The sequence below is a fragment of the Megalobrama amblycephala genome, linkage group LG2 (genome assembly GCF_018812025.1).
Source record: "Megalobrama amblycephala isolate DHTTF-2021 linkage group LG2, ASM1881202v1, whole genome shotgun sequence".
Lineage (NCBI taxonomy): Eukaryota > Metazoa > Chordata > Actinopteri > Cypriniformes > Xenocyprididae > Megalobrama > Megalobrama amblycephala.
In genome coordinates this window covers 4,265,451-4,287,254 of record NC_063045.1, presented here as the reverse complement: position 1 = coordinate 4,287,254, position 21,804 = coordinate 4,265,451, and the positions used below count along the sequence as shown (strand labels likewise).

Sequence of the window (21,804 nt, the reverse complement as noted above, 5' to 3'; positions counted from 1 at the left end):
CTAAGAACAAAAATAAAATTTCCCACTACAAACTTTATAAAAACATTGGGAAATAATGTTCTAACAATGTTATGACTAAACAGTTTTAGAATGTTTTTTAGAGAATGTTATCCTAACATTTAGAAGAACATTCTGGGAACTAAAATAAAACTACCCGCTGAAAACATTATAAGAACGTTAGGGAATAATGTTCTAAGAATGTTATCGCTAAACAGTTTTAGAATGTTTTTTAGAGAATGTTATCCTAACATTTAGAAGAACATTCTGGGAACTAAAATAAAACTACCCGCTAAAAACATTATAAGAACGTTAGGGAATAATGTTCTAAGAATGTTATCGCTAAACAGTTGTAGAATGTTTTTTAGAGAATGTTATCCTAACATTTAGAAGAACATTCTGGGAACTAAAATAAAACTACCCGCTAAAAACATTATAAGAACGTTAGGGAATAATGTTCTAAGAATGTTATCGCTAAACAGTTTTAGAATGTTTTTTAGAGAATGTTATCCTAACATTTAGAAGAACATTCTGGGAACTAAAATAAAACTACCCGCTGAAAACATTATAAGAACGTTAGGGAATAATGTTCTAAGAATGTTATCGCTAAACATTTGTAGAATGTTTTTTAGAGAATGTTATCCTAACATTTAGAAGAACATTCTGGGAACTAAAATAAAACTACCCGCTGAAAACATTATAAGAACGTTAGGGAATAATGTTCTAAGAATGTTATCGCTAAACAGTTTTAGAATGTTTTTTAGAGAATGTTATCCTAACATTTAGAAGAACATTCTGGGAACTAAAATAAAACTACCCGCTAAAAACATTATAAGAACGTTAGGGAATAATGTTCTAAGAATGTTATCGCTAAACATTTGTAGAATGTTTTTTAGAGAATGTTATCCTAACATTTAGAAGAACATTCTGGGAACTAAAATAAAACTACCCGCTGAAAACATTATAAGAACGTTAGGGAATAATGTTCTAAGAATGTTATCGCTAAACAGTTTTAGAATGTTTTTTAGAGAATGTTATCCTAACATTTAGAAGAACATTCTGGGAACTAAAATAAAACTACCCGCTGAAAACATTATAAGAACGTTAAGGAATAATGTTCTAAGAATGTTATCGCTAAACAGTTTTAGAATGTTTTTTAGAGAATGTTATCCTAACATTTAGAAGAACATTCTGGGAACTAAAATAAAACTACCCGCTAAAAACATTATAAGAACGTTAGGGAATAATGTTCTAAGAATGTTATCGCTAAACAGTTTTAGAATGTTTTTTAGAGAATGTTATCCTAACATTTAGAAGAACATTCTGGGAACTAAAATAAAACTACCCGCTGAAAACATTATAAGAACGTTAAGGAATAATGTTCTAAGAATGTTATCGCTAAACAGTTTTAGAATGTTTTTTAGAGAATGTTATCCTAACATTTAGAAGAACATTCTGGGAACTAAAATAAAACTACCCGCTAAAAACATTATAAGAACGTTAGGGAATAATGTTCTAAGAATGTTATCGCTAAACAGTTTTAGAATGTTTTTTAGAGAATGTTATCCTAACATTTAGAAGAACATTCTGGGAACTAAAATAAAACTACCCGCTAAAAACATTATAAGAACGTTAGGGAATAATGTTCTAAGAATGTTATCGCTAAACATTTGTAGAATGTTTTTTAGAGAATGTTATCCTAACATTTAGAAGAACATTCTGGGAACTAAAATAAAACTACCCGCTAAAAACATTATAAGAACGTTAGGGAATAATGTTCTAAGAATGTTATCGCTAAACAGTTTTAGAATGTTTTTTAGAGAATGTTATCCTAACATTTAGAAGAACATTCTGGGAACTAAAATAAAACTACCCGCTAAAAACATTATAAGAACGTTAGGGAATAATGTTCTAAGAATGTTATCGCTAAACATTTGTAGAATGTTTTAGAGAATGTTATCCTAACATTTAGAAGAACATTCTGGGAACTAAAATAAAACTACCCGCTGAAAACATTATAAGAACGTTAGGGAATAATGTTCTAAGAATGTTATCGCTAAACATTTGTAGAATGTTTTTTAGAGAATGTTATCCTAACATTTAGAAGAACATTCTGGGAACTAAAATAAAACTACCCGCTAAAAACATTATAAGAACGTTAGGGAATAATGTTCTAAGAATGTTATCGCTAAACATTTGTAGAATGTTTTTTAGAGAATGTTATCCTAACATTTAGAAGAACATTCTGGGAACTAAAATAAAACTACCCGCTAAAAACATTATAAGAACGTTAGGGAATAATGTTCTAAGAATGTTATCGCTAAACAGTTTTAGAATGTTTTTTAGAGAATGTTATCCTAACATTTAGAAGAACATTCTGGGAACTAAAATAAAACTACCCGCTAAAAACATTATAAGAACGTTAGGGAATAATGTTCTAAGAATGTTATCGCTAAACAGTTTTAGAATGTTTTTTAGAGAATGTTATCCTAACATTTAGAAGAACATTCTGGGAACTAAAATAAAACTACCCGCTAAAAACATTATAAGAACGTTAGGGAATAATGTTCTAAGAATGTTATCGCTAAACATTTGTAGAATGTTTTTTAGAGAATGTTATCCTAACATTTAGAAGAACATTCTGGGAACTAAAATAAAACTACCCGCTAAAAACATTATAAGAACGTTAGGGAATAATGTTCTAAGAATGTTATCGCTAAACAGTTTTAGAATGTTTTTTAGAGAATGTTATCCTAACATTTAGAAGAACATTCTGGGAACTAAAATAAAACTACCCGCTAAAAACATTATAAGAACGTTAGGGAATAATGTTCTAAGAATGTTATCGCTAAACATTTGTAGAATGTTTTAGAGAATGTTATCCTAACATTTAGAAGAACATTCTGGGAACTAAAATAAAACTACCCGCTGAAAACATTATAAGAACGTTAGGGAATAATGTTCTAAGAATGTTATCGCTAAACATTTGTAGAATGTTTTTTAGAGAATGTTATCCTAACATTTAGAAGAACATTCTGGGAACTAAAATAAAACTACCCGCTAAAAACATTATAAGAACGTTAGGGAATAATGTTCTAAGAATGTTATCGCTAAACATTTGTAGAATGTTTTTTAGAGAATGTTATCCTAACATTTAGAAGAACATTCTGGGAACTAAAATAAAACTACCCGCTAAAAACATTATAAGAACGTTAGGGAATAATGTTCTAAGAATGTTATCGCTAAACAGTTTTAGAATGTTTTTTAGAGAATGTTATCCTAACATTTAGAAGAACATTCTGGGAACTAAAATAAAACTACCCGCTAAAAACATTATAAGAACGTTAGGGAATAATGTTCTAAGAATGTTATCGCTAAACAGTTTTAGAATGTTTTTTAGAGAATGTTATCCTAACATTTAGAAGAACATTCTGGGAACTAAAATAAAACTACCCGCTAAAAACATTATAAGAACGTTAGGGAATAATGTTCTAAGAATGTTATCGCTAAACATTTGTAGAATGTTTTTTAGAGAATGTTATCCTAACATTTAGAAGAACATTCTGGGAACTAAAATAAAACTACCCGCTAAAAACATTATAAGAACGTTAGGGAATAATGTTCTAAGAATGTTATCGCTAAACAGTTTTAGAATGTTTTTTAGAGAATGTTATCCTAACATTTAGAAGAACATTCTGGGAACTAAAATAAAACTACCCGCTAAAAACATTATAAGAACGTTAGGGAATAATGTTCTAAGAATGTTATCGCTAAACATTTGTAGAATGTTTTAGAGAATGTTATCCTAACATTTAGAAGAACATTCTGGGAACTAAAATAAAACTACCCGCTGAAAACATTATAAGAACGTTAGGGAATAATGTTCTAAGAATGTTATCGCTAAACATTTGTAGAATGTTTTTTAGAGAATGTTATCCTAACATTTAGAAGAACATTCTGGGAACTAAAATAAAACTACCCGCTAAAAACATTATAAGAACGTTAGGGAATAATGTTCTAAGAATGTTATCGCTAAACATTTGTAGAATGTTTTTTAGAGAATGTTATCCTAACATTTAGAAGAACATTCTGGGAACTAAAATAAAACTACCCGCTAAAAACATTATAAGAACGTTAGGGAATAATGTTCTAAGAATGTTATCGCTAAACAGTTTTAGAATGTTTTTTAGAGAATGTTATCCTAACATTTAGAAGAACATTCTGGGAACTAAAATAAAACTACCCGCTAAAAACATTATAAGAACGTTAGGGAATAATGTTCTAAGAATGTTATCGCTAAACATTTGTAGAATGTTTTTTAGAGAATGTTATCCTAACATTTAGAAGAACATTCTGGGAACTAAAATAAAACTACCCGCTAAAAACATTATAAGAACGTTAGGGAATAATGTTCTAAGAATGTTATCGCTAAACATTTGTAGAATGTTTTTTAGAGAATGTTATCCTAACATTTAGAAGAACATTCTGGGAACTAAAATAAAACTACCCGCTAAAAACATTATAAGAACGTTAGGGAATAATGTTCTAAGAATGTTATCGCTAAACAGTTTTAGAATGTTTTTTAGAGAATGTTATCCTAACATTTAGAAGAACATTCTGGGAACTAAAATAAAACTACCCGCTAAAAACATTATAAGAACGTTAGGGAATAATGTTCTAAGAATGTTATCGCTAAACATTTGTAGAATGTTTTTTAGAAAATGTTATCCTAACATTTAGAAGAACATTCTGGGAACTAAAATAAAACTACCCGCTAAAAACATTATAAGAACGTTAGGGAATAATGTTCTAAGAATGTTATCGCTAAACAGTTTTAGAATGTTTTTTAGAGAATGTTATCCTAACATTTAGAAGAACATTCTGGGAACTAAAATAAAACTACCCGCTAAAAACATTATAAGAACGTTAGGGAATAATGTTCTAAGAATGTTATCGCTAAACATTTGTAGAATGTTTTTTAGGGCCCAAGCGAAAATTCGCGCAGGGCCCTCTTGTTCTTCTAAGGATTATTAGGGCCCAAGCGAAAATTCGCGCAGGGCCCTCTTGTTTTTCTAAGGATTATTATTAGGGCCCAAGCGAAAATTCGCGCAGGGCCCTCTTGTTTTTCTAAGGATTATTATTAGGGCCCAAGCGAAAATTCGCGCAGGGCCCTCTTGTTCTTCTAAGGATTATTATTATTTTTTATTTTTTTTTTTTTTTTATTTTTTTTCCGTCTTCCGGGGCTTTTTGGGGCCTTAACATGCTCAAAAACTCTTGAAAATTGGCACACACATTGGAATCCGCGGCCATTAGGACGCCGGAGAGGCTGGTACCCGGGCGTGGCAGGGGGGCTCGACAGCGCCCCCTTGAAAAAAGTCTGAAAATTTGGTCCATATATTAAACACGCTTGCACGTATTAGTATGAAACTCAGTACACATATAGACCTCATCGGGCCGAACAACTTTCGTGCTCTAAGTTAAACACCACGCCAACAGGAAGTCAGCTATTAAGGGTTGTTTGAAAAACGCATGCTCTGGAATTTGATATACTCCTCCTAGACGATTAATCCGATCGCCACCAAACTCGGTCAGCATGAAGTCAAGACACTGATGATTAAAAATTGCCAGGGGATTTTTGATATCTCGAACGGTTTGGCCGTGGCGAGGCAACGAATTTATGGCGAGAAAAAGGAAACAGGAAATGTGTTATAACGTCTGCATACATATATTGATCTTTATGAAACTTCACGAGTGTGTTCGTTATAGGAGTCTGATCACATGGATGTGACTATTGTGAGTCAAAGTTATAGCGCCACCAACTGGCAGCAGGAAGTGTATCACTTTTTGAAATGTTTTGAGATCACCCTCTTATTTTTACCTGATTTGCTTCAAACTTCATCAGTGTAATGTCAATACACAGCAGATGTAGACCTATGACAGGATTTTTGATATTTGAAATATTGTTGCCATGGCAACAGGTCAAACTGTAATAATATTCTTGAGTGTTTTTGAGGCTCTTAACATGCTTCAAATTGCATGAAACTCGACACACACATCAATATTGTCAACCAGTAGACATGGACAAAGCCATAGAAATGGGCGTGGTGGAGGGGCTCAGTAGCGCCACCTTTTGACAAAAGTGGGGGGGTTAGTTTTTCCTACAATCACCAAACTCGGTACACATATTGTTCTCATCAAGCCGGACAATTTTCTAATTTACATTCATTAGCTCCGACCAACAGGAAGTCAGCTATTTTGGTTTGAATGTTAATTTTTTGAAAAAACAGGCTATGAATTTTATACTACTGCTCCTACAGGGTTTATCCAATTTACACCAAACTTTTTTTAACTTGTTGCTAACACATTGAAGTTGTTTAATTGCAAACGGATTTTGGATATCTCAAACGGTTTGGCCGTGGCGAGGCAACGAATTTATGGCAAGAAAAGGGAAACAAAGTGTTATAACTTCTGCATACATTAATTGATTTTGATGAAACTTCGGCTTAGTCTTCGTTGTACAAGGCTGATCACATGGATGTGACTATTGTGATTCAAAGTAATAGCGCCACCAACTGGAAGCAGAAAATGTGTCACTTTCAGCATACATTGAGATCACCCTCTTATTTTTACCTGATTTGCTTCAAAATTCATCAGAATAATGTTAAAACTTGGCACATGTAATCCTTTGAAAATGGGCAGGGAGGAGGGGCTCTATAGTGGCACCTTGTAGTGCAGTAAATGTGGAGTGAATTTGACATAGTCCTTTGATGTTTAACCGTTTTAAGTGCCTATTGCCCGCTGTGCACAGTTGCCCTGAAGCCACCGGGGTGGCGGTGCCACCGGGCTTGGGCCCGCCATCGCTGCTCGCAGCTATATTTATTATTTTTTTTTTTATTTTTTTTTTTTTTATTTTTTTTCCGTCTTCCGGGGCTTTTTGGGGGCCTTAACATGCTCAAAAACTCTTGAAAATTGGCACACACATTGGAATCCGCGGCCATTAGGACGCCGGAGAGGCTGGTACCCGGGCGTGGCAGGGGGGCTCGACAGCGCCCCCTTGAAAAAAGTCTGAAAATTTGGTCCATATATTAAACACGCTTGCACGTATTAGTATGAAACTCAGTACACATATAGACCTCATCGGGCCGAACAACTTTCGTGCTCTAAGTTAAACACCACGCCAACAGGAAGTCAGCTATTAAGGGTTGTTTGAAAAACGCATGCTCTGGAATTTGATATACTCCTCCTAGACGATTAATCCGATCGCCACCAAACTCGGTCAGCATGAAGTCAAGACACTGATGATTAAAAATTGCCAGGGGATTTTTGATATCTCGAACGGTTTGTCCGTGGCGAGGCAACGAATTTATGGCGAGAAAAAGGAAACAGGAAATGTGTTATAACGTCTGCATACATATATTGATCTTTATGAAACTTCACGAGTGTGTTCGTTATAGGAGTCTGATCACATGGATGTGACTATTGTGAGTCAAAGTTATAGCGCCACCAACTGGCAGCAGGAAGTGTATCACTTTTTGAAATGTTTTGAGATCACCCTCTTATTTTTACCTGATTTGCTTCAAACTTCATCAGTGTAATGTCAATACACAGCAGATGTAGACCTATGACAGGATTTTTGATATTTGAAATATTGTTGCCATGGCAACAGGTCAAACTGTAATAATATTCTTGAGTGTTTTTGAGGCTCTTAACATGCTTCAAATTGCATGAAACTCGACACACACATCAATATTGTCAACCAGTAGACATGGACAAAGCCATAGAAATGGGCGTGGTGGAGGGGCTCAGTAGCGCCACCTTTTGACAAAAGTGGGGGGGTTAGTTTTTCCTACAATCACCAAACTCGGTACACATATTGTTCTCATCAAGCCGGACAATTTTCTAATTTACATTCATTAGCTCCGACCAACAGGAAGTCAGCTATTTTGGTTTGAATGTTAATTTTTTGAAAAAACAGGCTATGAATTTTATACTACTGCTCCTACAGGGTTTATCCAATTTACACCAAACTTTTTTTAACTTGTTGCTAACACATTGAAGTTGTTTAATTGCAAACGGATTTTGGATATCTCAAACGGTTTGGCCGTGGCGAGGCAACGAATTTATGGCAAGAAAAGGGAAACAAAGTGTTATAACTTCTGCATACATTAATTGATTTTGATGAAACTTCGGCTTAGTCTTCGTTGTACAAGGCTGATCACATGGATGTGACTATTGTGATTCAAAGTAATAGCGCCACCAACTGGAAGCAGAAAATGTGTCACTTTTAGCATACATTGAGATCACCCTCTTATTTTTACCTGATTTGCTTCAAAATTCATCAGAATAATGTTAAAACTTGGCACATGTAATACTTTGAAAATGGGCAGGGAGGAGGGGCTCTATAGCAGCACCTTGTAGTGCAGTAAATGTGGAGCGAATTTGACATAGTCCTTTGATGTTTAACCGTTTTAAATGCCTATTGCCCGCTGTGCACAGTTGCCCTGAAGCCACCGGGGTGGCGGTGCCACCGGGCTTGGGCCCGCCATCGCTGCTCGCAGCTATATTTAGAGAATGTTATCCTAACATTTAGAAGAACATTCTGGGAACTAAAATAAAACTACCCGCTAAAAACATTATAAGAACGTTAGGGAATAATGTTCTAAGAATGTTATCGCTAAACAGTTGTAGAATGTTTTTTAGAGAATGTTATCCTAACATTTAGAAGAACATTCTGGGAACTAAAATAAAACTACCCGCTAAAAACATTATAAGAACGTTAGGGAATAATGTTCTAAGAATGTTATCGCTAAACAGTTTTAGAATGTTTTTTAGAGAATGTTATCCTAACATTTAGAAGAACATTCTGGGAACTAAAATAAAACTACCCGCTAAAAACATTATAAGAACGTTAGGGAATAATGTTCTAAGAATGTTATCGCTAAACATTTGTAGAATGTTTTTTAGAGAATGTTATCCTAACATTTAGAAGAACATTCTGGGAACTAAAATAAAACTACCCGCTAAAAACATTATAAGAACGTTAGGGAATAATGTTCTAAGAATGTTATCGCTAAACAGTTTTAGAATGTTTTTTAGAGAATGTTATCCTAACATTTAGAAGAACATTCTGGGAACTAAAATAAAACTACCCGCTAAAAACATTATAAGAACAATACATGATAATGTTCTCAGAACATTTTTAGAACAAAAAATTTCTAGCTGGGGCTGAGCTCGGGCCGATTACTACATGCTATCTGGGTCAGTGACTAGAATGGTGATTATATTGGGTGTGTAATGAAAACAGCCACAGATTACACACACTCCCTACAGACCCCAAAGCGGAGGAGTTCTGGCTCTGATCCGAAATGAGTTTCTATGATGAAATAAACAGGAATCACACACAGACCAGCAGCAGAAACAGCAGGATGGAGACGCACAGCTGGATTCTCTTCATGTGGGGTGAGAGATTCATTTATAAGATATAGATCATACGTAAAGTTAATAATGCATCAGTTTCACTGTAGAGTTTGTGTCAGTCTGGAGTCATTATAACATTATGTAAAGCAGTATGTGTTCATTTAGATGTGTTTGTGTGGTGACTTATAAATCACACCAAATGATGTTTTTTGAAAATGTCAAAACAGAAAGTCTTCTGTAAGGATTGGTTTAGGGGATAGAATGTAAAGTCATTGTTATGAACCAGTTCTTTTCAGTGAACTCAGATTGGACCTTCTGAAACAGTCACTCCATCTAGAAATGAGTCAATATCCAGAAGTACTATATGATCCTATGATGCCTTGCCATCTCATTCAGTGCTCCAGTTAGTCTAACAGTACACTGAACTGAGAACAGTCTTTCGGACAGTTCTGTCTGCTGAGACTTTCATAAAATAGTTCTGCAGTCAGAGCCCGTTCTGTGAACCGGCCGAGTGTTTCCACCCTCCTGACAAAAGAACAGTAACGTAATGCTGCTGTGTATTATATATAACCAGTGTAAAAACAAACACTGCACCTCTGTAATGCTGTTCACTGTGCTGGGAGAGATTCTAGCGTTCTGCCAGCTCTCATATAAACTGCGACACTCTCTTCTGTGCTGATGAGAGATACTGAAACTGAAACTGTTTGTTCACACACTCTATCATACGCTGGGTCTCTCGCACAGGCTTGTGCGCAGTTTAATAGACCTTAAACGCGCAGCCATCTTTAGAGTTTTGTGTTAGAACTTACATTTTTGCGAGTGATATGTACACTTTTCTAATGTCTTATTTCATAATATTTGCGTTGTTTTCTGTACTTTGGATTATTTTCTCATCCAATATTTGAAGAGGCACTGTCCACCCTTGCCTCCTCACAGTAAACGCCCCTTTTTAACGACATATATCTACATTGCATAGTGATACTGCATCTGAATATCTCTGCCAACTCAGAGATAAGAATTTATTGCTAGGGTTGAACCGATCTTTCCAGCCCGCACCCACACCCGAACTATGTTGCTGATAAAGTAACACACACACACACACACACACACACACACAGTATGTGCACATGACGAAAACAAACAAACAAAAAAAAAGCTGAATTTATAAGTATGTGAACCATTGATTCTCAATACTGTGTCACTACCTGATGATCCACGACTGTTTGTGTGTTTTGTGATGGTTGTTCATGAGTCTCTTGTTTGTCCTGAGCAGTTAAACTGAGCTCTGTTCTTCAGAAAAATCCTCCAGCTCCTGCAGATTCATCAGTTTTCAAGCATTTTTTGCATGTTTGAACCCTTTCCAGCAATGACTGAATGATTTTGAGATCCATCTTTTCACACTGAAGACAACTGAGGGACTCAAACACAACTATTAAAAAAGGTTCAAACATTCACTGATGCTCCAGAAGGAAACACGATTCATTAAGAGCCAGGGGTGAAAACTTTTGAACATGATGATGTCCAAAAAATGTTTTTTTTTTTCCCATTTAGTATTGGACTTCGGAAGCAACAGAAGATACTTGTATGTTTCCTGGAAGACAAATTAAGTAAAATTTACCTTGATCTTCAAATTCAAAACATGTTTTCACCCCCCCCCCCCCCCCCCCGAACCAGTGGTTCCCATACTTTTGAACGGGGTTATTTTAATAAATTCATTTTTGTCTTGTGGACTGTCACATTATCACATTCACGTGCACTTTCAGTTTGTTTATTTTCATTTGTCACATGTTCCTTTTTTTCGCCACATTCAGTTACCATGGACACTCATTGGACCACGCCCCTTTGTTAACTTGTTAAGCTTGTTTGTGTCAGTGTATTTAAGTTCCTGTCTGTGTTCAGTTGTTTGTCAGGTCTTGTTTGTGATAAGTGATGTGTTGGTGTTTGTTCTGCTCTGGAATCCGTGTTTCTCCCTGTGGATTATAAAGTAAAGACTTATTTTATTTTACCTCGTCGTGTGTTTGCTCAACCACCATTACGTAACATGGACTATATGTAAACATCTTTTATGTATCATCTTACTCAGGACAGTACTAAACAAAAAAATAACATGCATTTTGTATGATTTCTCTTATTTAAAAGTATTCACATTTTCACAGATTCTGCAAGTGGTTCACATACTTTTCATGCAACTGTATATTCCACAGATTTCTATTGTTTCCCTTTTATGGGAACATCGACGCTGCATAGTCGCTTTGGGAACGCCTCTGCGTGATTACGTCTTGAAGCACTCGTGCAATCGAACCAATAGTGTGACGGGACATCAAAGCGGGTGACGTCACGGACCAGGAAACTATAAAGCACTCCTGAGAACAAAAAACGCCTGTGTCTTCAGCAAGCGCTCTGTGTTATTGTGTGTCTTATTTGGTGTTGTCTGTCTGCTACATATACAGCAAAATAAAATATCTCTTTGTCTGAGGACAAGAGTATTTCTGTTACACCAAGCATATATATATATATAACAGAAAGCACAGCGGCGACTTCATTCCTGGGGTTCATAAATGGATCTGGAGGAGGGGTTGGAGACGGGCCCAGCCTTATCTCAACCCTCACCCGCCAGACCCAGTGTCTCTCCCTTTGTTGTGGAAGCACGCACTGCGGTTACTTCCCCCAGGAGAGAGGCACCAGCGCTTCACTTATCTAGCTCTGAGGAGGTAGATGTAGTGAGCGTCGAGGCTGGAGAAGAGGACTCGCCATCCTCATCTCCAGCTTATGAGGAGCTATTGGAGGTTGTGACTAGGGCGGTGGCAAAACTAAACATCGACTGGTCAGTAGAAAGACCTGAAGCGCACCAGAAAAGTAAACTAGATTAACGCTTTCTCCCCGCCCGGTCACAGCCTCAGCGTCGGGGATTGTCGTTCTTCACCAACCTCCACACCGAGGTCGTGGCAGAAGCCGGCTCAATATAGAGTGTATAGCCCGCAAACATCGATATACTCAAATATTATAGGGCTGAAACAGCATGGTTATGGGACGATGCCTCGGGTTGAAGAGACGCTTGTGGGCTATCTCTCGCCCGAGTCTGCATCGTCCCTGAAATCCCCGACGCTGCCCACCAGACCATTACGTACAACATCAGCGCTGGTGGGCAAAGCTTATGCCTCAGCAGGTCAGGCGGCAGCCTGTCTACATACGATGTCGATATTACAAGCATATCAGGCCGACCTGCTGGGGGAGATTGATGAGAGCGGTGAGGCGAGTTTTGAAATGATACAGAAGTTAAGGAAAGCTGCCGACCTCTCTCTCCGTGCCACCAAGGAGACAGCAAAAACGATCGGCCGGTCTATGGCAGCCTTGGTGGCCACGGAGAGGCACTTGTGGCTTAATTTATCAGAAAAAATAAAAATAAAGCCGTGCTCCTTGACTCACCAGTTTCTCCCCTGGGCCTCTTCGAAGCCTCTTCAGTCGTCGAGAAGTTCCAGGAAGCCAAAGAACAGTCGGCAGCATTTCAAAAGTTCCTCCCTCGCCGCTCTCTCCCCGCCGAGGCTGCTGAGCGGGAGCAGTCTCAGCCATCCACTAGCTCCTCATCTGCGCATAGAGCGCAGCAAAAACAGAGTGTCGCCGCCCGTGCTCCCCCGCAAAGAGCTTGGGGACCGGGACGGGTGACACAGTCGAAGCCTTGCAAGGGTAAGACAGATCTGCGGACAGTCATTATCGCGAGGAAGGCTTCGAAGAAGTCCTGACGCCAATGGCACAGGACTTCGGAGGGCAGCCCCTCCCGGAGAGGGTCCTGTATTAAAATCTATAAAATTAACCCCTCTCCGGTGCCCTCAGGGGGCCGTTCCGCCAACCCTGCCACCTCGTGTGCTTCAGGGCGTAGTGGTCCCCACCGACCCTCCAAGGAGGGCCGGTCAACGTTTGATTCGGCTGTTCCCTGCCGGTACGCCGCTTCAGGGCGCCGAGTCAAATGCCCAAAAAACACCAGAGGCCAGTCTCGAGAGACTGGTTCCCTTAGTAGAATTTCTGGAAGAATGGAAACGTCTTCCCAATATTTCTCAATGGGTGCTGCAAACGATAAAAAAGGGTTACAAAATACAGTTTGGGTTTCGCCCGCCCCAGTTCAACGGGGTCCTCCCTACAGTGGTGGGCCCCCAGCAGTCTCTGGTTATGGAACAAGAAGTTATGACGCTTTTGCAAAAAGGAGCTATAGAAAGGGTTCCTCCTCCCAGCAAACAGTCAGGGTTTTATAGCCGTTACTTCATTGTTCCAAAGAAGGATGGAGGATTGCGTCCCATACTAGAGACTGAATACGATCCTCAACTGGATGGAACTGAAATAAATACTTTGAATGTTGCGATCCTATCAGATTTATGATAGGAACCTGATTGTAACAAAGCACTGTTCACCAGAGGAGAACTGCCCCCCCGACTAAGCCTGGTTTCTCCCAAGGTTTTTTTTTCTCCATTTTAACACCTATTTGCCACTTGTTTGCCACCTGATGTCACCTGTTGGAGTTTGGGTTCCTTGCCGCTGTCGCCTTTGGCTTGCTTAGTTGGGGACACTTGACATTTGACTTGACATTTGATATTCAATAGTATTCTTGACATTTATTCAACAGTGCTTTGATCTGCCTGCATTGACACTATTCTTGAAGAGCTGCTGTGCAGCAAAAACTATGTACCAGTTATCAATGTAAAGCTGCTTTGATACAATCTGCATTGTAAAAAGCGCTATATAAATAAAGGTGACTTGACTTGACTTGACTAGATTTACGTATGCTAAATCGCTCAGTACAAAAACTCAAGTTCAAGATGCTTACACTCAAACAGATCACCACACAGATCAGGTCCGAGGACTGGTTTGTGACAATAGATCTGAAAAACGCTTACTTTCATGTATCCATCTATCCTTCTCACAGGAAGTTCCTCAGGTTTGCTTTCGGGGGCGAAGCTTATCAATACAGGGTTCTTCCGTTCGGCCTATCTCTTTCACCCCGCACCTTCACGAAGTGCGTGGATGCAGCACTGGCTCCGCGTGCTCAATTATATCGACGATGGGTTGATTCTAGCTCAATCAGAGCAACAAGCAGTTCAACATCAAGATGTAGTTCTGTCACATATGAGAAGGTTAGGGTTGAGACTCAACGCCAAGAAGAGTGTGCTTCTACCGGCTCAAACTACCAACTATCTAGGGGTAGTCTGGGATTCCACTACGATGCAGGCACATTTGTCTCTCCTGCTCGGGTGAATTCCATTCTCTCAACCGTGAAAGGGGTGAAGTTAGGCCAGTCACTCACTGTAAAACAGTTCCAGAAACTGTTGGGTCTGATGGTAGCTGCGTCCAACGTGATACCTTTTGGCCTGCTGCACATGAGACCCTTACAGTGGTGGCTCAGGACCAGGGGGTTTTCTCCGAAGGGAAATCCTTTCCGCATGATCAAGGTCACGCGGCGATGCCTTCGTGCCTTAGCCATGTGGAAGAAGCCCTGGTTCCTGTCCCAGGGTCCTGTGTTGGGAGCTCCTTGTCATCGTGTAATGTTAACGACGGACGCGTCTCTCACAGGCTGGGGGGCGATCATGAGTGGTCGCTCGGCTCAGGGTCTTTGGGCTGGAAAAAATCCACGCTAAATCGGCTGGAAATGATGGCGGTATTTCGAGCACTCAAATATTTCCTCCCAGACCTGAGGGGCCACCACGTGTTAGTCCGCACAGACAACATGTCGGTGGTCTCCTATATCAACCATCAGGGGGATCTGAGGTCTCGTCAGCTGTACAAATTAGTCCATCAGATCCTCCTGTGGTCCCAGGGGAAGCTCCTCTCCCTGAGAGCAGCTTACATCCCAGGGCATCAAAATGTGGGGGCAGACATCCTGTCGAGGCAGGGGCCGAGGCCCGGGGACTGGAGACTCCACCCTGAGGTGGTGGAGCTGATATGGAAGGAACTCGGTCACGCAGAAGTTGACTTATTTGCCTTGAAAGAGACGTCTCATTGCCCGCTGTAGTATTCACTAACTCAACCAGCCCCTGCGGTTGGATGCCATGGTACAGACGTGGCCGAGGTTGCGTCTGTACGCATTTCCCCCGATTGCTCTGCTCCCCGGAGTTCTGGAGAGGGTTCGGCGGGACGGGGTCCGTCTCATATTGGTAGCCCCCGTTCTGGCCAACCCGAATATGGTTTATGGACCTAGTGTCTCTTCTAGACGGCTCCCCCATGGAGATCCTAATCAGGCAGGACCTTCTGTCTCAAGCGGGTGGCGCGATAACTCACCCCCGCCCGGAGTTATGGAAACTGTGGGCTTGGCCTCTGAGGGGGCCGAGCTCATAGAATCCGGTCTCCCAACTGAGGTTGTGGAGACCATACTCCACTCCAGAGCTCCGTCCACAAGGAAACTGTATGCATATAAGTGGAAGCTGTTCGCTACTTGGTGTAGCCAATCTCAGGTGGATCCGGTCCACTCCTCTATCAGTCATGTACTGCAATTTCTCCAAGAAAAATCCCGGGAGATCCCCGTCCTGGGACTTGGCTATTGTATTAGAAGGACTGGCTGCGGCCCCCTTCGAACCATTAGAGGAAGTATCTGAGAAGTTCCTCACTCTGAAGACAATATTTCTACTAGCCATTTCATCTCTCAAGAGAATTGGAGATCTGCAAGCACTTTCTGTTGCTCCGTCATGTCTAGAATTTGCACCTGGAATGGTCAAAGCTTTCTTACATTCTAGACCTGGGGATATACCCAAGGTCCCCCCGAATGTCCCAGGGCCTATTCTTCTAGTTATTTGTACAGTCTCGCCCATTCACAGGAAACTGCTTGCTTCTGCATGGATAGAAAATGTCTCGGATTACGTCTGTAACCCTGGTTCCCTGAATAAGGGAACAAGATGCTGCGCAGCTTAGCCATACTCCCTGCGCACCTGTGAGCGCTTGCTTCAGCCATATCAGAAGCTGGCATTCTTTGTTCTCAGGAGTGATTTATAGTTTCCTGGTCCGTGACGTCACCCGCTCTGATGTCCCGTCACACTATTGGTTCGATTGCACGAGTGCTTCAAGACGTAATCACGCAGAGGCGTTCCCAAAGCGACTACGCAGCGTCTCGTTCCCTTATTCAGGGAACCAGGGTTACAGACGTAATCTGAGACGTTTTCTATCCATGCAGAAGCAAGCAGTTTCCTGTGAATGGGCGAGACTGTACAAATAACTAGAAGAATAGTGCCAATGTGTTTATGATAATAAATGTAATTAAAATAATATGATACCAAATACCAGTTCAACTTAAAGGCACATTATGTAAGATTTTTGTAATAAAATATCCAAAAACCACTTACACAGTGTGATATATTTCATGTCGCTGTGTACTTACATTATCCCAAAAGTTCCCAAGGATTTGTAAATCCAGAGGAATTCCAATGTTAAATAATGGCTCGTCCCTTGTCATTGTCGCCTATCAATGACGTAATATCCACGCTATCCCCGGTTTCCGCTTGTAGAAACTATGGTTACTCATGTGGAAATGCGAAAGTGCTGGTTATACAGCATCTAGCACACTGCTGTTGTGTCGTTCAGTCATCATGGATCAAGATTATTCATTGGAGGGGACAGAAAATCCCCCCCAAAAAATATAATTGTAGATCAACTAAGGCAAGCAGGTTTTGGAACAAATGGAGAAATAAAACAAGGATCAATATTGGCGTGGCTTTTTTGAGATGGAGACAGCTTCGTGACAAATTTGGACATAATTCTGTGGGTTATGATGATGAAATCACACATACAGTTATATTGCACTTTGTTTGAACTTCAGTAACATTTTTCATCGAGTCTGGTGACCACGGATATGGCAGTGAAACTAAATACAGTATGTGTTGCACAAAAATATTTAGCCATTACTTGCAAATACTGTGGGTTCGTTCAAATGTACTTTTAGTATGATTGTTTCAAACACATAAAGCTGCGCAGCATTAACCCACCAAATCATTTGACAAATAGTCACATATCAGTAACAGGCTAATATAGCGTCACATTTCACGTTCATTGCAGCAAATTTATTATGATGACATAAAATAGTGTGATCAAACGTACATATAATACAAAAACGTCTTCATTACCTCATCTGTGCACTGTAAAAAAATTAATATTCTAAAAATTAATTTAGTCAGCCTAACTTTTTAAGTTATTTTTTTTTGCAACGACTCAGTTAAGTGGCCTTTTCGTAGAATAATATAGTATGTTCAACTTGCCAAATTTAATGTTTGAATGTTTTATTAGTAAGGTAAACTTAAGTTTTCAGTACAAAGGCTTTTCTTAAATGACTCTTTCACACTTGTGCTTTGATTAAAGTACTAGCGCATTAACACTGGCATAAACTGAGAATATCCAAATAATATTTTATGCAACAATTTCAAACATTTAGACACACTTAGACATCAACACTCCTCATACAAACCTCAACAATGATGACAAAACAACTACTAAAATACATGCCATGGATGAGTTTTGATTGGTGCACCCAGAATGCACTGCAGCATGAAGCTTTTTGTTGATTGTCACCATTGCTGAGAGTCATACACTGATTCTTGATGTCAGTGTGTGTCTGAATGATACCGTAGTTCAAAACTTACTGTCCAGCATGTTTTTTAATTCTTCAAATGATCAGGTTGTCGTGACACTGCTGGAGCAAATGCTGCAGTGTCACAAGATCAGCTGAAAGTTTAGAGGCACTAATAACACTAAACCCTGGTGATCAGTGATGAGGTTTCAGATGTGATCAGTGAAGAAAACCACTTTATGATGCTTACATCATCAATACACAGCAAGCATCTGATTTCTTGCTCTGTTTAACACAACAACCTAAACACAGTGTTAAAACAGGCAGTGAAGCTGGTAAAGCTGTTTTTTGGAGTTGTTTAATCATCCTCCGCTCAGATCTTGAGAGATTTAATTTAATTGTTTGCAGTTGATGTTTCAGTGGCTAACATCAGATCTCAACATCAGATCTCAACAAAACATGGCTGAAACATTTGAAATAAAAGAAGTTTACAACTGACATAAAAATTATTTATTTATTTATTTATTTATTTTTTGTTTAAGAAATAAGTCAAATTAGGTTAAATAAACATGAGCTGTGGTATTGAAAACTTAAAAAAAATAAGTTCACTTTACTTTGGTAAAGTTTCTCCAACTAAACTTTATAAGTTCAAATAACTACATTTGTCAAGCTGAATATACTTAAAATTCTAGGTAAATACAACTTAACTGAGTTAATATAAAAAGATAACTCAAAAAGTTATCAAAAAAACTTCACATTATTTTGAAAATGTGACCTCTGGCAGTGAAAACTTACATAGTGTGCCTTTAACAGACTGTTTTTGTACAGCTAAAATAAGTGGATACAATATTATATATTGAAAGCCTTTTGCATTTTTACAATAAAAAAATAAATAAATAAATACATTTTTTACAAATAAGGATGTTATCAAATGGAGGATTTGTCAGTATTAGCTCAAATGTGTCATCTAAAGATGGTTAAGTAGGTACACACATACACACACACTGCTCTTTTCTCTTGGTGTTGCTGCACATTGAGATTGTTTCCTTAATGCCAGACTGCAGATGAATGATGCTGATCCATTAGACAGACAGACTGACTGAATTTCCAGAACCGGAGTAGATTGGTAGGCTGGTTTGTCCTGGTGAAGCTGGTCATCTGGTCATAAACTGCAGCTGAACACACTCAAAGCAGTGCAGATGATTGTGGACGTGAGGAGAATCCAGCACTGGAGTGTGTGATGGTGCTTCTTCAGGTCCTGAGAGACGGAAGAGAAGCGGCACAATCACAGACTCCAGAGCTGGTGCTTCTGAGGAGGTTCAACATCTGGAGTGCCGAGAGGATTCGTGTACCTCTGCTGTCCACCCTTCAAGAACTGTTTACATCCAGGGCTCAGAAAATCTCTCTCATGTCCTGGACTCTTCCTTCTGACCTGCTGCAATAGCAAACCTACCAAATTTATACTTATACTCAGTAGATGAGAAACTTTGGCTTTCATAGTGCATCTTTAATAAAGACTGACGTCTCACAAACATCTCGTGATGTCTCAACAGTCTCTCTCACTTCTCCAGCGTCTCTTTCAGAGGCCTTCAATATCGACACTGAACATCCACTGAGATTTAACGGCGCGGCAGAAGATTTCTTTGGTTACAGCGTTTATCAGTCTGAGTTTGAAAACAGGAAACAGTGAGTGAAACACACACACACTGGTTGCTAGGGTGTTCTGTGTGGTTGCTAGGTGTTTTCTGACTGTCTGATTGATTGTGAGCGTGTTTTTGGCAGGATCATCGTTGGAGCCCCATTAAAAAGAAACTCAGCAGGTGAAATTTACAGCTGCACAGTAGATCTGCGTTCCTGCAGACCGCTGCACTGGCCAGGTATCAGCGTCACACACACACTATCTGTCATGGACTTTCTGTTGACTTCCATTGTCTCACACAAACCTTTGTGCATCTGTTTAATCTGCTCTAACTGTGTCGTGGTTTGAGTTTGTCCTGTCATACTGAGGTCTGATCTCTCTGGTGATGATTGACAGGCTCAGAGAGCGTCCGGTTCTTCGGCATGTCTGCTGCTGTGTCGTCTGCTCCTGTCGGACGCTTGACTGTAAGTTCAGCAGATTCCTTCATTATTCACTTCGGCGTTTGACTTCTGCTCACGGTCTCTTCTGTACTCGTGTCCACTGAAACACTGCAGGAATGTTCTCTTCCTCCTCATTTTAGCACTGGAGTCTTCATTTCAGCTTCTTTGTGATTTGATCCTCCTGATGCTACTGATGTTGTGTCTATTTCTCAGAGCTGCAGTCCGTATCTTCCTCATGAGTGTGATGGAAACTCATATCCGAACGGCATCTGCTTCCAGTTCAACAGCGGTTTACAGGCCGTCTCAAACTTTACTGTTGCTTACCAAGGTCTGACGAGACACAGAAACCAGCTGATACTGACACTTTTAGCACTTAATGCAGTTTATCTGTTTCAGTCAGAGTTTAATCCATGTGTTGCTTTGTTAGTAACATTTCAGTTGGTGTGATGTTTATTGAAAATTTTGTTAAAGGCTAAAGACACGATTAAAGATATTATGTTAAATACTTGGGGAATATGTGGATTTATTGGCCATCTTGTCAATAATTTATGGTTTGATTGCTAAAAGAAGTTGTCGTAACAGATGTGTTTCCATATCTTGTGATATTTCTGCAGAATGCACGAAGAGAGAAGTCAATCTGGTGTTTCTCTTTGATGGATCCGCCAGTATGAGAGACAAAGAATTTGAAATGAACAAAAAATTAATTATAGATGTTATGAAAAAACTTTCAAACTCCTCCATAAAGGTAGATAATCCACCACTATTAATGTGGAAATATCGACATGTAATAGTTTGCTAATGATGTTAACGGCACGTGTGCTTGTTGTTTGTCTCTCTGTGTGTCAGTTTGCTGCTGTCCAGTTTTCATCTGCATTCAGAACTGTGTTTGACTTCAATGACTATCAGAACGGCTCCGCTGAAGAGAAACTCATGAAAGAGAAACACATGAAAGCTCTCACAAGTACACGCAGAGCAATCAAATATGCCTTGTGAGTGAAACCTTCATTTGTTTATGAATGATCACTGAATTTACACTTTAAGAGGAAAAGTCTTGAAATGCACACAATGATGGCTCTTTCTGTAGTTTTTCTCTTTTGTTCTGGTCTGATAAACACATTAAAGTTGGACTTTGTCATTCTTTAAATTAGAAATTAAAACACACTGGTGTAGAAACTACAGAGGCATGATGACACTGATCAAATATTCATATGTCATCATTTCTGATTTATTAAATCACCAGAACCACTCTCCTGAATAATCCGTCATCTGGAGCCGATCTCAGCGCTCAGAAAGCCCTGGTGATCATCACAGATGGAGACCCCACTGATCCAGATGCTGAAAATATCATCCTTAAAACATGTGATGAGCAAAATATCCTCCGCTACATCATTGGGGTGAGTTTCCTTACAGCTCAAGCTGGTCATTTTCATTCATGTTCAGATAGTTTGCGGTGTGTCAGTTTCATGTTCAGAGTCACTGTGAGTCAGTCAGTTTGATTCCTGAAGAGTGAAACACTGTGAACGCTTTCAAAGCATTGGTTTGTTTGAGCTGTCTGACATGTCAACTTCTGACTCATGTGAGTTTGGGGCGAGACTGACCCTGTTTGACTGACCACTTCAGCTTTAAGTGACAAGTACTACAAGTACTAAATTATCCACAGATTAGTAGTCCATTGTGACGAGCAGGGCGGGCAAGAGCCGTGAGGGAACGGCGCGAGGCCGGTGACGCGAGTGATAACGAGCATCACCTGGGAGGCGCACCGGCCTTGAGTCTCT

At 39.4% G+C, this 21,804-nt stretch overlaps 1 protein-coding gene across 3 annotated transcripts in view; it reads left to right on the top strand.

The window, feature by feature from the left end:
- The first annotated feature begins 9,298 nt into the window (after nt 1–9,298).
- The window catches only part of LOC125263216 (integrin alpha-L-like), a 45,923-nt gene continuing 33,417 nt past the window's right edge, over nt 9,299–21,804 (top strand). For 2 of the 3 annotated variants that reach the window (XM_048182203.1, XM_048182202.1), the window contains exons 1-8: nt 9,300–9,456; nt 19,522–19,636; nt 19,733–19,827; nt 19,986–20,053; nt 20,243–20,357; nt 20,644–20,774; nt 20,876–21,018; nt 21,270–21,423. In XM_048182203.1, coding sequence (XP_048038160.1) covers nt 9,363–9,456; nt 19,522–19,636; nt 19,733–19,827; nt 19,986–20,053; nt 20,243–20,357; nt 20,644–20,774; nt 20,876–21,018; nt 21,270–21,423 — 915 coding nt within the window. In that variant the 5' untranslated portion in view covers nt 9,300–9,362. Of the gene's footprint in view, nt 9,457–19,521; nt 19,637–19,732; nt 19,828–19,985; nt 20,054–20,242; nt 20,358–20,643; nt 20,775–20,875; nt 21,019–21,269; nt 21,424–21,804 lie in introns of all 3 variants that reach the window. The other variant, XM_048182201.1, reaches the window with a different exon arrangement.